Genomic DNA, 16,896 nt, shown 5'->3' with positions numbered 1-16,896 from the left:
TTGTTGAAAAAATCTCAGCTTTCGAACTTCCAAGAAAAAAATAGATGCTCTTTAAGCTATTTGAATTTCTAGAACGAATTTTGATTGGCGCTTTTTTGATAAGATTAACCCAACTTGAGAAAACTGGATCAAGAGTAAAGTTTTTATTCCGCTGGAAATCTAAAAAATAAATTCCCCTTTCGAAACTAGAAATCAATCACGAATTTTCGCGCCATTTGCACGTTCGTATTTGGAGAGTGTCACTTTCAGCAAATGAATTTCAAGTGAACTCAAAAAGTGCATATATACCAAAGTGCATTCATAAATGGATATGTGCGAATGCACATCTGTAGTTGTTAGGACTTTTTCGTAGTTGTTAGGTCTTCATTACTTTGGATTTTAACTTATAATTACCAAGCGGTAACAAAGCGGAAAATAGACGAGCAGAAACCCTTCATGCCGCAAAAAATTCTAAACTTATAAAAATGTTAGGTCCCCTTTCAGCTCAGAGCACACACACGCGCACATTAACTTTTTTCGGTCGTAACGACGCAAAAAGAGGCTACTAAGTCGGTATTAGTTGAGCCAAAAATTATTAAACTGATACAAGAGACAAAAAAATGAAGAAAAAAAATTTTGACAAATCGAGCTGCTAAAAACATAACTATTAAGCTAATTTCGATTCGGCCGGATTTTTAAAATGCTCAAAGCAACTGCAGTGAAAATTGTTTACAGCTAAAAAAAATGATTTTTAGATGTGGCAACTAAGCCGACAAAACATAAGCAGACAAAAAACAAATATAAACCGAAACTTTTTTGAACCGGAATATTTACCGTTTGAAAAAACTGGTCCCGGTCGGATTCGAACCCAAGACCTTTGCCGTCCCAGGTGTATTCGTTACACCATGCTAAGTTTGCAACAGACACAACTAAATTTGAAGACATGATGAACCAAGGTAAATCACGAGTACTATGATTCCTGTGGACAAAGTTGTTAACGGGAAAAAAGTCTAGTACCCGATTGTAATACCCTTGCTTATCGCTAGGCTAATAAACAACACACAAAAACAAAGCGTAAATCAATAAATCCATTTTTTTGGATGAAGAAAAAATTGAACTTGCAGCTGTTCACTAAGCTTCATTGAAGTTCCGCTAGCGTGATAGTCGATGCAATGGAAAAGCACGCCTTCATAAATTCGCAGATATGAACTCATTGACACTAAAAAGATTCATTGAGACTAAAAATTAGTATAAAAAATGAAAAAACAACAACAGAGGCGAAGCTGTGCGCCGCGAACACAAGCGACAAAAGAAAAAGATGAAGCCGAAACAAGACTTTGAAAAGAATTTGAAGTAATGAAAAAAAAATCGCACCTTGCGGCTTGAACACAAAATTTAAAAGTAAAACTTAATATCAACAAACAAATGAGTCCTATCAACCTACAATTTTCATACATGTACCTTTACATATGCTTAACTAGGGATATACATCAGTAGAAAAAAAGCACTTACCAGGCGGCGTTGAATGTGCATTAAAAAACAAACGAAACGGTTACTATTTTCAATCGCCATGTTTGAAAAACTAAACTTCATAAAGAATCGAACTAACGAATTGACCCTAAAAAAACTTCAACATTTACTGGAAAAATACAACTGATCTTATACAACAAGCAAAAAGAGGCCACTAAGCCAATATGATATAGATCGAAAACTATTATGCCGAAAAAAGTAAGTTTTGCAAAGCGAGTTGGTGGAACTAAAAAAAAAACGCAAATTTCCTCAGAGGCCAACCTTCGCTTCGCAAACACTGGCGAGAACACGAAAGAAAGCAGCTCTGTAAAGTGCGACAAGAAAGTAGAAATAAGCCTCGAATAAGTAAAAATTCGGCTACGTCTCGGATTTGATCTGCGACCTAGATATTATGATTCTCACGCACTTACCACAAACACTAGCCAAAAATAAAGCGGAGAACAGATGCTACGAAACTTCCAATGCTGCAGATGGCGATTATAGCAAAAATGCCGCCAACTAATTTATTTGCGAGCTAGGTTAGAAAAAAAGAAGGTTGGTACTAAAACACTACGCTTGCAAGCTCGCTAGTGTGAGTAGGGCGGATATTTGAAATTCAACCAGCTCAAAAGACATCGTTGCAGTATTTCCGACACAAGCGTATTTTATTTACGGGGAAAATCTAGCACCCGATTGCAACAAACTTGCTATCGCAATTATAACACAGAGGCGAAGTTCACTTCGCATACACAAGCAAAAACATGACCGATAATGCTACTGGGAAAAACTGAATGAGTAAGACTTTGAGTCTACAAAATTTCATAAGTGACGCACGCCAATCATGAGGCTACATAAATTCTAAGTGACCCAAGCCAATTAAGACGCATTGGCAGTACCAGTCAATTTGAAAAAAGAAAATTACCAACTAACATGCCTCAATTTATAGAGCGGACGCATTTAAACTAGTATACGAAAAAGTTCATTTAAAACATCCGACTCTGCCAGGTTCTAACCCTCTTATTTTGCTGCTTGTCTCCTTCCCTACCTCTACGCTACAGATCCATGATGCCTTGAAGCTAAAAAGCTATTTGTAATATAATAGTATGTGTTAATATCCTTAGCATTGGCTGTACTTACCAGCAAGATAAAATGATCACTTTCAAAATGAACACATTTGGTCGCAACAATTGCATCGCAACAATATTTGCGACTTAGGTTAGAAAAAAAGAAAGTTCATACTTTAACATAAGCTATGCTTGTGTAATAATTGAAATAAAGTGAGCAAAAACAATATGTGCCGCTCTCCAAATTCTCGTAAAAAATTTGAGTTATTGAGCTATAGAGCCTAAACAGTTACAACAAACAATGGAAGTGTCAATGGACTCAAGAAACACAAAAATGATCGACTTTTTTAGAAAGAAAAACTTATCAAGTTGAAATTCTTTGAAGTTAAAGAAACTTTTATAATCGGCTCTTTGTTCGTAAAACTAATCCAAATGGAGAAAACTTGTCAATGGTTATTAATGTATTCCGCTGGGAAGACAGTAAAAAAATGCCCCTCCCCCCCACGCGCTTCGAACATCGAGATATACACATTCAGAGTCTGATGTCTCGACAGCTGCGCCATATGATCTGGCAGTCTTCAAAAAAAGTCAGCAATAAAGTTAGAAAACATGCGGATGAAACACATGAACAGTATGTATACTGATTTTCACTAGGATGGATATTTAAAATGCTAACAGAGTCAAAATACGTCTGTCGCAGTATTTTCAACAGAGGAGACCATGAGATGAGTCTAAAAGATGTCTAGTACCTTTGATGATTGGCTCTTTTTCATAAAATAACCCAAAGAGAAGACTGGTCTACGGGTGTTTATTTATTCCACTGGGAAGTCTTAAAATCACACTAACTTTCAAAACTATAAATCAATCCATTTTTTTGCTCCATTTGCGCTCTCATTATTGGAGAGCGCTGCTTACCTTCTTTTCAGAAAATCAAATTTAGACTAATCAATTTAAAAAAAATTCTGACCTAAATACGAGTGTTCACTTTGTTCATTGACACTTCGAAAGATGCTGTGTAATTTAATACTCGGCTCAGCTTGCGTAATATAGCTAGGATAAAATGGACATTTTCCCTGATTGGGTTATGGTTACTACAAGTAAAAAGTTCTTCGCCTTTTTGTTGCTCAACTGGTCCCTAACATGGCTCTATTTGAAACAAAAAAAGACTGAGATCGAAAAGAAAGCGATAAAATTCATAATTTCAAATGTTGAGAAGTTTTATACTTTCGGCTTAATTTCAGAAATAAATAATCTAAACAAACGAAACAGCTTGAATAGAGGGCAGCTTGGTTAAGATGAATTACTACTTGTCTTTTGAAAACAAATATTTTCGGATTAAGCTGGTAGCAATTCTACTTAACCGTCAACATTGCTCGGATTAACGGTCATAATTTTACAAACGAGATCCGAAGTACGATGTGAAATTATGGACATTGACTCAAAAACAACTGTATAATACATTGCAAATTACAGAACAGTTTTTATAAATTTTTCAACTTTCTATCAAAACTGTTAAACTTCTGTACTTTGCTTGAAAAATAGTGTTGTTTCTACATATCAAAAGAAGATATGATGCCAATAGCTAACTATAACTTTGGGGCTACGGGGGAGGGGGCTTTTGAAGAGCTCACTCATGTAGCTACATCAGAGGTAGTAGTTTTTCGCTTACTCGTCTCAATGACAATCTCATTGCTGATTTGCTGTATGTATATCTAATTTCTATATACACCACATCTATCTAAGCTACATATTCATAGAAGCTTCTCTCCGATTCCGATCTCTTCAGAAACTCCTTCTCAATCAGGGCGTCTATTTCCTTCTTGATTGAGTTCACACTTGGCTGGAAACGGGACTTGACCTGCAACAATGAACTTCATTGAAAGTATCGCAAAATAAAGACACCATTAATGATTGGGTTAAATTCGCCACTTGAGGACAACTTTTGGTGTGAATTCTTAACAGGCAAGTATTTCAAAAATTTTTTTTTGCTATTCGACAACGTTGTTTTGCATGACAGGTAAACTTTTCAGCATATTTTAACTTGATTTGTCCGATTTCATGATTGTTGTCGCATCAGTTGACTTAAGAAATTATTTCAAATGTGCAGGTGATTGCTAAATTACTTAATACGTTTTCGTACAGTTGTTACATTTAGAAAATAGTTACTTCAGCTGAGCCGCATCTTACATATGTTGATACTACCTGATCTTTCAGCCAAGTTGTTAATGTATGAACGAAGAACCTTTTGACCTAAATACTATGACATTTTCACAAAAATACTTGGAAACTATCATAATGTAATGTTTGAGCTTTGAAGGCCATGCGGGAGATGGGGGGATCTTGCGTGACTACCAGGACTAACCTGGTCTATGGTCTCCTGCACGAGTAGGTTGTGGTTCAACTTCTTCCTCATTTTCATGATCCTGACTATGGCCGCCTGTATCACATTCTTCCTGTCCTCCTCCACCTGTCTGTCCGTGTGTGCCCTGTCGTGCTTCTGCTCCGCCTTCAGGGGCATCGTGATTGGCACTTTCAACTTCTTACTACAACAAACAAAAACAACATGTACAGATCATACACACTTTGGTCAAACATATACACTTGAAACAAAAACGAGTTTGAAAATCCCGCTTGCTTTCAAATTATAACTAGTAGACTATTTGATTGTTAAGTTAATTATATCGTCTTTGCGGATTTTTTTTTGTTCCAGCAAGCGCCAAAATAACAACATCCATCGACAATCGTTGACAAGTCATGCGAGACTAGCTAGATAACAAACACGCAGAAGCTTCGAAAAAAAGAAAGCTTGTTCAAATCGCTCACTTGTGGTAGGAGTCGCTCACAGATATCTCCGTCTCCTTCTCCTTCTCATCACCCGCACTGGTCAGTATCTTCAACTTGACCAACTGCTGCACCACCTGGATTGTGCTGTCCTCGTTCGGGATCCCACACTCGGCAATGATGCTGTCCATCGTGACTGTTTTGGACTTGTTGAACAGGAGCAGAACTCCCATCTTAACGAAAATAAACGAATTATTTATCCAAGAACTATTTGAAAGATTCAAACATACACAACCTGAGCCTGAGTCGAAATACCGAGGTGAGTAGACGACAACTGTGAACCTACCTTAATTTAACTCAGTTTTTCATTTTACTCGATAAAGTATTTCAGAGAGCCATTTTAATTAGAGAAATGTCTTCTTACAAAAATTCTTAGGCTTTAAAATAATTCTTAAATGTCTTCTTAAAAAATAACATGACTATCCAAGAGCTATAAATCAATTTCATTTTACCTGGTACATGGAGGCAACGAAGAAGTATGGTTTCTGAAAGCAGCCGGTAGCTATCTCTCCCTTGCACCGGTTCCACTGCCAGTCTAGTTTGCGGTTGGCGTGCTTCTGGTTATAGAACATTTTGAACTTCTCCACTGTCGATTGGAACTGGAAAGTAACGAACGTCAAATAAATTGTGGCTACAACATCCTTGACAGGATAACACGGCCATGACGATAAATTTTCAAAACTAAATGGCACCCAATTAAAAGATAAATGGCACCCAGGTATATTATCTTCAAGAACTACTGTTTGTTCAAACCAACAGGGAACTAGGGTTTACAAAGAAACGAAGCTACACTGAAGGAAAAAAAGCAAAATCAAAGCCAACAAGTTTAAAAACTAAGAAAACTGAAATAATTACACCAAACGAGCATTATGAAAAAATCTTAATCTTGTTAAAACTACTACGGAATTTCTAAAATATCTGATAAAGAACTTGGCTCAACGGATAGAATCCATTTAAAATTTGAAAACCATAATTTATGCTAGCTTCTTTTACTACCATGAATAGTTGTTAGAACTGGCATGATAACTGTAATAAAACATGGCCGCAATCAATCTAACTTTTGGGTATAGATTCAAAAATAAGCGACAAAAAAGGTCTCAAAATTTGCATTGAAACTTATACACATTGCCAACAGACAGCTGGAAGAGACTCAATGAATGCAAGGAAACCGAAAAAATATATACTGACTTGTTTTTTGAAAAGACTTGGCCTCAAAGCTCTTCGAATTTCTAGATACGCTTTTTTGATAACATAAACCCACTTTGAAAAAATAGGATAAAAAGATAAGTTTAATATTTTGCTGGGAATTCTGGGGAAATCCATTTTCGAGGGTGTCCTACAATTTAATGACATACAATTTAACACCGTACATTTTAACACTTAGTCATTTCACTACTAAACAATTTAAATCGACAACAATATAACTCCAATTTTCCAGTTTAACACCTAGTCATCTCACTATTAAAACTGATGCTGTATGAATTCCTTATCTTAACTCTTATCACACCAAAGTTAATCCTGCAATTAACACACGCACCATAATGAAAAACTTGGTTTATCTTAGTTATACATGCTAAAAGGAGGCTTCCTAATTTATTTAAGACCCTTATCTACAAGTTTGTAATTTATTTTCAATTAGACTTTTCGCTAAACCTGCTTGTGCTAATTTATAACAATTTGACGTAAAAATTCTGACAAAAATTAAATTCTGACAGTCACTTTATACTTTACTCAAGTGATAAACAAACGCAAACACAACAAACACATTATGATTGAGTCTTCTTTCGAGCTCACAGTTTCATCTAAAAACAAGCCAATTCTTATAGCGTCCGGCCATGAATTTTATTTCAAGCGAAAAAATAAGTTTACAGAAATATGAATTTGCTCAAAATATCAACCACATAAATGTTGAGCAACTGCCATTACTGAAAATAACGAATTAATCGAGACGCGTGGAGAGCATAACCACGACATTTCAGCGGGAAACTCGGAGGCCCGAAATGTCATAAAGCATATAAAAGATCTCAGCGAGAGATTTACCCCGACTGTTGCAGTTGCCAGTGCGGTTTTGCCAATTACAAACAATTTGGCCACTCAGTTTGCCCTCCCAAGTAAAGAGAAACTGGTCCGAACGGCTGCGCGCACTCGTAAGCAGCTAGATGTAAATATGCCGCCCATCCCCGTTGCGCGAAATTTCGAGATCCCTGAAAATTTTAACAGTGGATCAAATGATCATGAGCGAATCATTTTGTGCGGCGACCCCGAAATGCTGAGAGTTCTGGCAAAGTCATCTTTCTGGTTAGCCGATGGAACTTATAAAATTACTCCAAAAATGTTCTATCAGCTATATTCAATTCATGTTAGTGTATCTGGCATTGCGCCAGCTTGCATTTACGCCTTCCTTCCTAACAAAACCGAAAAAACCTACAATCGCTTCTTGCAGGCGTTTATTGATTTAGCACCCAACTGCCGGCCTGAAAAAATTTGGTTAGATTTTGAGCAAGCTGCTCTTCAGTGCTTCCAAAAAACATTCCCCGAAGCACATTTATCGGGTTGTTTTTTCCATCTCTCCCAGAGTTACATGAGAAAATTAACGAATTGGGTCTGAAAGTGACCTACGAAACGAATCACGCATTAGCGCTGGCTTTAAAACTGCTGCCATCCTTTGCATTCGAAAAAAAAAAAAAAGATCGGCGATTCCTATGACATGATCGTTCAGGAAATTCAGAATGTATGCGACAGAAATTGTTTAGAACCCGAGAAAATTGAGAAAATTGACGAGTTGTGTCTGTACTTCGGCTCTACTTATATAAAAAGCTTGGTGATAAACCGTGAAGTTTCATTTCCACCCTCCCTTTGGAACCAGCGAGCGGCCGTGATGGGGATTGCTCGAACAACAAATGCTGTCGAGGGATGGCATTTCGGGATTCAATAATTTTTCAGCGGAGCCCACCCAAATATGTAGAAAGTAGTGGGCAGCCTACAAAAAGACGCTTCCGTACAAAAACTCAACTTTTTTGATGCATCGAGTGGCCATAAGTTCACAAAAAAGAAAAAGTATCGAGTATTAAATAAAAGAGTACAAAACATGTCCGTTTACGAAGACAAAACTGATCTGTACTTTTTCAGAGTGTTATCTAGTTTGTGTTGAACCATTGTTAATTTTGTTTCATATTGGTTTATTCTTTCGTATTATTAAAATTCAAATTTTAATGCTACTGAAATTTGTGTCAGCTTTTTTTGAAAAGACGTTTCCTTGCCGACTCCCGGAAACGTAACTAAACGCAAGAACATGACTCGTGCCTTAGCAATTTAATCCCAGGACAATCGCCCTTATTTTCGGGATGCTAGGTTCGGACTACGGGCTGGCAAACCCTTTAGCTTTGCGTTCATGTGCCAACAGTTCAAAAAAAGCTGACAAAGCGATCAGGTCATATGTTTATAAGTTCGAGAATGATTCTAAAAACAATGATTTTAAGGCTTTTGGCATTGGTTAAACCTTTTTTAAATTTCTATACCGGCTGAAAATGTCTAGAAAATAAGGCCATATTAGTCAAAAGACGTCTAATTATTTGCGGGCTTTTGAAGTTCATTGAACTATTGCTTCTTTTTGGTTCATTTTGGAATGATTCATTGAAAATATTGGCAAGGCCATTTCATTTTGGTTTGAAACGTTACATTGAAATCATTTGCAAGGTCATTTCTGTTCAAAACTTACGCGAATTAAGTAGCGCGAATTTGTCTGGCTTTAAATGGCAAAAATTTCACTCGTTTAATTCTTTGATGGTTACCGAAATCCCCTTTGAAGTAAGTTTTCTTTTCATTTTGGATTAAAACGGTGTTAAGTCATAGAAATTGTTTGAAAATGTAGCAATGTTATATTGCTAAGGCAACAAAAAGTAGGGAGTGAAATTGTAGGGTGTTAAGTTGTTTAGAGTTAAAAAGGGGGGACCATTTTCGAGAATAGATGTCGATTTTGGTGAACTTTATACTTTCTATGTTCGATAGTGGAGAAAAGCGACTTCCTTTCAATAACGGAAATGAGTTCAAAATGAAAAGAAACCAAAGTCAAACCGCGAAAAAATACATGAGCCCGAACAAACTAAGAATTTTCCTGAAAAAAAACTTCGCAAAAAAATCATTACGAAATATTTATAAGTCTGAACTACGTCCATCGACTCTTGTAACGTGAGACCAAATACCGCATCGAAGCGATATGTAATAAAAATTGAAACATGGAAAAATATTTGAAACCTTTGTTTTATGTCTCTATAACGATGATACAAACTTTCGTTTGCCCTTGCTTCTTAGACAATATCATTTCCTATTCATTGCGAAAGGAATTTAACGTAAGCTGAAAAAAAAAATAAAAATCAAATCTCAAAAAAAATTTGAGCGTGAATACCTTTTGAGATTTTTTTCCCAAAAAAAAGCCCAACTAGTGGCTTCAGTTTGTTCATTTATATTAAACAGCCTAAAATTCATAGTTTTACCGTTATTTGATTCACCAAATAATCCGAGATCAATTTAAAAGCAGACGTTTATTCAGCGTTTTGCCCTGCTACGAGCAGTCTTGTTATTACATATGATCGCTTCAATTCCGTATTTGCTCCCTCTATCTTTGGTTCTTTCTTTTTGCTTTACTTTTCGAATTAAAAATCAAAAATTAGATAGGATTAATCCATTGTCTTTGTTCTAGTCCATTCTCTTTGAGCTCAGAGAGAAATGAAATTGTTACTGATTTCTGGACACGTATATATTTCTGGATTTCCTTCACTTGAATTGAACACACTTCATCACTAGAGTGCTGAGTGAAAATCTGGACATAATTTGGCTGCCATTTTATGAACATAGCCAACACCAGACTGTTCGAAAAGAGTGCATGAACTCACGGGACCCGGAAACAAAAGATTTGACTTTCTTCAACTTCCAAAAAAATTTATATTACGTAAGACTTTTCCCTGGAGCAACAAAAAATTCTGGAAATTATATTTCGGAGTGAATATGCAAAGTAAGCTCCATTTTCACCTTGATTAAAATTAAAGCTCCGCTTAAAAAAATACATACACAGCAAACTGTAAGAAATGAATGCAAGGAAATGTTTTTTTTTTAATTTTAATTTTCAACTTTCGAAGGATAAAAGCAGGGGCGGATCTAGGATTTTCTCGAGGGGGAGTGGGGGGCATATTGGCGACAACGGCGCCTTTAGAAAAATTTTAGGGTCGGTCGGCCAAAAATGGATTTCTTAAAAAGTACCAAAGGGGAGACCTTTTGGGTCGCAGGCAGGGGGTCGAATCCCTGAGGGGGGGGGGGGAGGACTTTTGAAACTACAATTCCAAGACATGTTTTTGTAACCTTTACACTTTTCCTGTTCAATTTAAAAGAAATGAACTGAACTTAATAAATATCAAAAAATCAAAGTTGAATGTGAACAACTTTCAAGACTTTTACCAAAAAAATGATGATGACCTATACAAGCGTCTTCACTGCGTTCATTGACATCTAAACATGGTTCTGGGCAAATTCATAAGACAACTATGAAACAAATGAAATTTCTATTGCTTTTCAGAGCTAAGAAATATCGCAATGCCGCACTTTCCGCGAGAAAAATATGCGATGCAGAATAACAAATTGCTACTTTTTTTTCAAAAAATCCTTGGTTTGTACATTGCAGAAGCATCTATATCCTGCATTGTTTGTCCAACCATCTAAGGGATCTTTGAAAGTTGATGATAGCATTAAAGGCCTTCTTTCAAAAGCGCATGCAAAGCGTTGAATACACTCGCATTTTGTTTACATTATTTTACCACGAGCTTAGACTTGGTCCAATTCTCGGAAAAAGAACATTGGTAGTCAAGAAACCTAATTAAGAATGAGAGAACTCAAGCCCAATTCCCCAATAATGTTTGTTTTTTGTCTACTTGCTTAGGCCTTTCAGTCCAACTTGTTTCACCAGTCGCATCACCCATATCGAACGGCCATGTCTAGGCCATCCAGTCTAACGTTTGCTCTAATATTAAGACAGCTGTATAAAGTTGTAATAGATTGGAACAGACAGAACTAATTAAAGAACAAATAACCAACAGTTGAAGAGCAAATGCTAATTTTTCAGACAGAAGTTATGTCTCAAGTTCACCTACAAAATAAAAGTTTCTTGGAAAATGTTCTATAAATAGTTAAATCTGCAGATTGCTAGTTTTAATTAAGTCTTTCTGTTCCATTTATTGGTACTTATTATATACGCTGCAACAATACGGAATACCCATTATTTTTTTTCGAGCGACAGAGGCGGCGAAGTAACAGTAGGCCGAGGATTCCAATCCAGGAAAAAAAACATGTTTAGCGTTGAAACAAAATTTTGCTGAACATGATTGCAAAAAGAGTGAATCAAACTTTCCTGAATTTGCGAGAATTCAAGTGTCGGCACTTTGGCGCAGGTCAAATTAGCGAAAGATTTTTTAAAAACTTTTTTAAAATATGAATTGGTCTACTCGCCTCTTTTGGTAGCATGTATCCCTTGACAGTGTTGAATGGCCACGACGCGCTCGTTCCCACGATTATTGAGAAGTCAAAGTCTAGCACCACTGAAGGGTTTTTGAACTCATCACTCAACTTCTTGGACAGATTCACATCTGTGAACATCTTCTGGAACTTACTCGTGTACTCGAACCCACAATTGCTTTTCAGCTTCTCAATCATGCTTTGCTCGGCGTCATCAGATACTGAACTTCCACTGACGAGCCGATTTGCAAGATGCCTCGAAAACTGTCGCGCAAAAACGTCTTTTTCTGAGATGTATTTGAAAATCATCATGGAATCCTGCATGTGTTCTTCAAGGTCGTTATCATCTCCTTTACGCGAACTAACTCTTAGAAGTGAGTCGATGTATTGCGCAAGAAGTTCTGCTGCCGATTTGGAGGGATCTGCTCCGCCCCTAGCTTGAGGATTGTTAGATACCTAAGCAAAGACGCATAAAACTCAATATGGTTCCCAAAACACTGCAAAAATAAACGCTTTTTTTTTAAAAAGGTTGACGTTTCCATCATTATGTCAATCGAATTGGAAATATATCAAGAACGAATAAACATCCAAACCATCTGAAAATTCATGTCGACTGATTATCTCGAATAGTGAACAGCCGTATAAATAAACTTAAACCTTAATGCACTCATCCAAAGACTTCAACAGAAACGAAACAAACATAGCCAAAAGACAGAAGAAAAAAACGTCAATGCAATTTAGGAGATCAAAAAATGATCATATTTTCTTGAAATTTTTTCAACTTCAGAGTTTCAAAGAAAAAATGTCACCTTAAAGAATAGTCAATTCCAAATAACTTTTCTGGTTGACATTTTATTGATAAACCTATCCCAATTTGATAGAAAAATTATCTATAGATAATATTTATTCAATTGATAAATCTAAAACAAATTCACTTTTTTAATTGAAGTTTATCAGGTTTTTTGCGCTATTAGCCCTTCTAACATAGAAGAGCGTTACTGTTTTTTCATTTAGAAATTTAAATTCAAAAGAACTTGAAAACAAATCGAATTCAAATCTGGAAATTTGAGCGTGAACAAGTGAGACTTTTTCGAACAACGTAATTAAGTGTCTTCGTTCATTGACAATGAAAAACGCATCTGGTACTTTTTTCGATCTAAAAGCCTGCTTTAACACAGACTAAACGCTCATAACTTGCAATACAAAAAAATGATGAAGGAAAATCAAAAATGAAACAAGGATAGTCGGTTGTATTGCAATCAGCAGAATGCTCCGACTAGTGATTAAAAAGAAATATTCGATAACGAACAAAATCAGCAAAAAAATCAAAAAAATGTTTATGAAAAAATCTGTAGCTTATTCGGTAACGCGCAATTGAACTAGATAAATAATTAAACAAATAACGAGTAACATCAGGTAAAACAACGTGAGTGTATCGTAGAATTTGAGTTTAGCCAGTAATTATAAACTGATATCTAGTTTAAAAAACCAAAAAAATGATGCCCCAATCATTTTTGAGTTTATTTGAGACAAATTTGAGTTTCAGATTCACAATGACGACTGAGAAATTTTTAAGACAATACCCCTACTTGACACCCACACCAACTTTCTTTGAGGAAGCCACTATATGAAAAAAAAGCCCGCCATACGCAGTAGTTCCTTACCGCTCTACGAGCGGAGTGGTTAACTACAGTTTGACAAAATCGGATTCAAATTTAATTTTTCTTTTCGATTTAATTCAGATTAAATTTAAAAAATACTGCCAACTTTCGAAAATCGAAGAAAAAATTGGAGAAAACTTTATCAATAGGTACTGGGAAAATCTGAAAACTAAATTTCATTTCCGAAACTAGAAGTTTCTCGTGACCTTTGCACTTTTGCTGTTCAAGAGCGGAGTTTGCCTTCCTTTTCAAAATCTTTTCAAAATAAAACCGCGAAAAGTAATTTGGAGCCTGAACAAACTTGAATACTTTTCCTGAAAAAACGACAAAAACATCATCCCAACCTAAAAAAGAGTCTGAGCCAGGTTCATCGACTCTTAAAATTCCTTCAAAACTGTTCGTCTGTTCTGTAAAAAATCAAAATTGGCCCGAAAAATAAACTACACCAAGGATTTAATTCCATCCTTTTTATAAATCGGAATAAAATTGGTTAGCAATTGGTCATCAGCTCAAAAACTCTGTAAATACCACGCTGTATTAGACAATACCTCTGACATGTCAAAAAATCTTAAATTAAGCCGACAAAATTTGAAACAAAACCACGAATGCAAAAAGACTTTCATTTAAAAACGTTCTTAAAAACAATTTGAACTAGGTAGTTTTATCTGTACTTCCAACAATTTGAACACATTAACATGCACTTGCTCCTGTTAGCAACTGCACATACTTTTCACAGATTTACAAAAAAATCTCGAGAGTGTAACACAAAGACGCAGCTGCAATTTGCAAACGCCAGCGAGATAACGGCAAAAAGCAGCTCTAAAAGGGTCAGAGATTGAAAAAAAAACAGTAAAATAAAAATTCTTCTATGTACCAAACGCGAGCCACCGACCTCGTGGTTAAGAGTCACAAGTCCTTCCGCCTTGGTCGTTTGACAATTTTTAAACAGAAGCGAAGTTGCACCTCGCATACACAAGCAAAAATATGACCGATAACGCTACTGGGAATACTTGAATGAGTAAAACTTTGAGTCTACACAATTTCTTGAAATACGCACGCCAATTATGAGTCTACATAATTGCTCATTGACGCAAGCCAATTATGACGCATTAGCAGTACCAGTCAATTTGGAAAAAAAGGAATTTACTCACTAAGATGATTCAATTTATAGAGCGGACGCGTTTTAACTAGTACACGAAAAAGTTCATCAAAAAACATCCTACCCTGCCCAGGTTCGAACTCTCTCATTTTGTTGCGCGTCTCCTTACCTACCTCTACGCTACAGATCCATGAAACTTTGAAGATAACATGCTATTTGTAATATAATAGCATGTGTTAATATCCGTAGCAATGACTGTCCTTAATAGCTGGTTATTGATCTTATGCACACACTGCAATAAAAGAACACTTTCAAAATGAATAATAATATTTACGACTTAGGCTGAAAAAGGGAGTTCATACTATCACACAAGCTTTGCTTGTATAAACACTAGCCACCAATAAACCAGATACAAAGATATAATGTCAGTGCAGCAAAATTAAACCAGATAGAATGCTAATGCTGCATAAGTTCCACCAAATGATGAGCAATTATATTTAGCTCGAAGTGTAAAAATGGTTAATACATACCTGGTTTTGTGTGGCTTGCTGTTTGGTAACTGCATTTCGGTTGATGTACTGTTCGTTGGCCAGGTCCAGTGCGGTTATGAATCCAGCATTATCACTGAATGCACGGTGAATCAGCTCTGTGAACTGTTTGTGCACTGAGATTATTCCCTCAGCGTACTGTTTGGGCAGTTCCGATTTGCCAGAGGTCTACAATGTAGAAATAAATCGCTTTGAGACCCCTAATTTGACTTTGATTAACTCTTTCTTGAAAAAAAAACACGCACTTTATTTCAGACTATATTCAATTTCAGACATTTTTGAACCCAAACTAAAGTGCTTTTCATGCAAGGCGTTCATTTGTAATGACCAATGCAAAGATCCTCAAGTGGATATTCAGCTAATTTTATTTTTACTCAAATACTCAATTTTAAGCTTTTAATGAGATTCTTTCTTCATAAAAGCTACAAATGATTGCACAGTTTTCTGCTAGAAAATGCCGATTAAGGACATATTGGAGATACAATTTTTTAAACAGAGAATTACATGTCGACTTCTGATTTTGAAGTTCTGCGATTTAAAAAAAATGTTTGATATTGCTCATACAGTTTGGAAGCTTACTTTGCTTCTCTCCATTTCACCGAGTACATTTTCCATGGCTTCCACTCCCTTGGCAGTGACATGTTCCTGAAACATCTCCTGCAGTCGCTCCAAAGTGTCCTTCACACGCGAGCACAGTCGGTACACTCGAGACAAGTCTGAAACAACAAGATATAGTGGCGATCTCATTTAACCGTACAAAACCGATAGAAAAACAAGGATAGCCGGTTACTGTTGACAGAATGTTCCGGCCATATTGAAAAAACGGGGAAAAAACTTTTTCCAATTTTCGTCAAATTAGTGTCGTTTTTAGAGGGTGGTTTGATTCGAGAACTATTCGATAGCGTAGAGAATAATAAATTAGGGGGCCTAGGAAATAAGACGATAAGCAAATTAGACGGATACTACAAAAACGAAATTAGACGGAATGTATTTTTTTACAGATCTGGCATTTTATTTTAGACGAAAAAGCTATGAAAAGGAAAGGGCCAACAAAATTTTTTCACGCATACAAAAAGAACATAAAATGTCAATAACTATCAAAACAATTAGTTTAAATGAACATAAAATGTCAAATCTGAATATTACCGGAGAGTTTTGAATTGAATAAGTTATGCATGATTGACTTGTAAAGTTTTTGACCACCGAAATTGAACTGTTGTCTACAAACAATTTTATTTTTCTAACACAATTTGTGTGCAAACAATGTTAATTTCTCTCACTTTCGTCTATTTTCTCACAATTGCAGTTTTGCAAAACCGTCTAATTTCCTTTTAAGTACCTCCGTCTAATTTGCTTATCGTCTAATTTCTCAACCCCCATAAATTAGGTATAACCGACAAAATTTATTTCCATAAAATGAATAATAAACTAAAGATTATTGCCTTGGGCTGAATTCTAAAAAAAAACTTCACATGTGTTTGTTTTTTGTAAGCTTACGGGGGTTTGAAGATGGCAATTTTGGCCATTTGGGACAATTAACGCGCGATATATTTCGCGCTATTAACGTCTAAGTGGAGATTTAATCCGTCTTAGAAATCATTCTCCAAATTGGTTGAAGGAAGCTTATTTATTAGCCATAATTGATTTATTACTAGGAGCGAAATCTATCACTTTGTTTTCTATATGGCGTGTGG

At 36.0% G+C, this 16,896-nt stretch overlaps 1 protein-coding gene across 1 annotated transcript in view; it reads right to left on the bottom strand.

The window, feature by feature from the left end:
• Positions 1 to 4,005: 4,005 nt before the first annotated feature.
• Positions 4,006 to 16,896, bottom strand: part of LOC134852182 (cullin-1-like) — a 43,981-nt gene continuing 31,090 nt past the window's right edge. Inside the window, exons 6-12 of the mRNA XM_063868493.1 lie at positions 15,782 to 15,918; positions 15,185 to 15,370; positions 11,889 to 12,350; positions 5,846 to 5,992; positions 5,376 to 5,566; positions 4,915 to 5,095; positions 4,006 to 4,410 (exon numbers count right to left, since the gene is read on the bottom strand). Of these exons, the coding sequence (XP_063724563.1) occupies positions 4,291 to 4,410; positions 4,915 to 5,095; positions 5,376 to 5,566; positions 5,846 to 5,992; positions 11,889 to 12,350; positions 15,185 to 15,370; positions 15,782 to 15,918 (1,424 nt within the window). The 3' untranslated portion in view covers positions 4,006 to 4,290. The remainder of the gene's footprint in view (positions 4,411 to 4,914; positions 5,096 to 5,375; positions 5,567 to 5,845; positions 5,993 to 11,888; positions 12,351 to 15,184; positions 15,371 to 15,781; positions 15,919 to 16,896) is intronic.

This window comes from Symsagittifera roscoffensis, chromosome 7 (assembly GCF_963678635.1).
Source record: "Symsagittifera roscoffensis chromosome 7, txSymRosc1.1, whole genome shotgun sequence".
Classification (NCBI taxonomy): domain Eukaryota; kingdom Metazoa; phylum Xenacoelomorpha; order Acoela; family Convolutidae; genus Symsagittifera; species Symsagittifera roscoffensis.
Note: the sequence above shows the minus strand (reverse complement) of the source record. Positions and strands in the feature narration are given on the sequence as shown.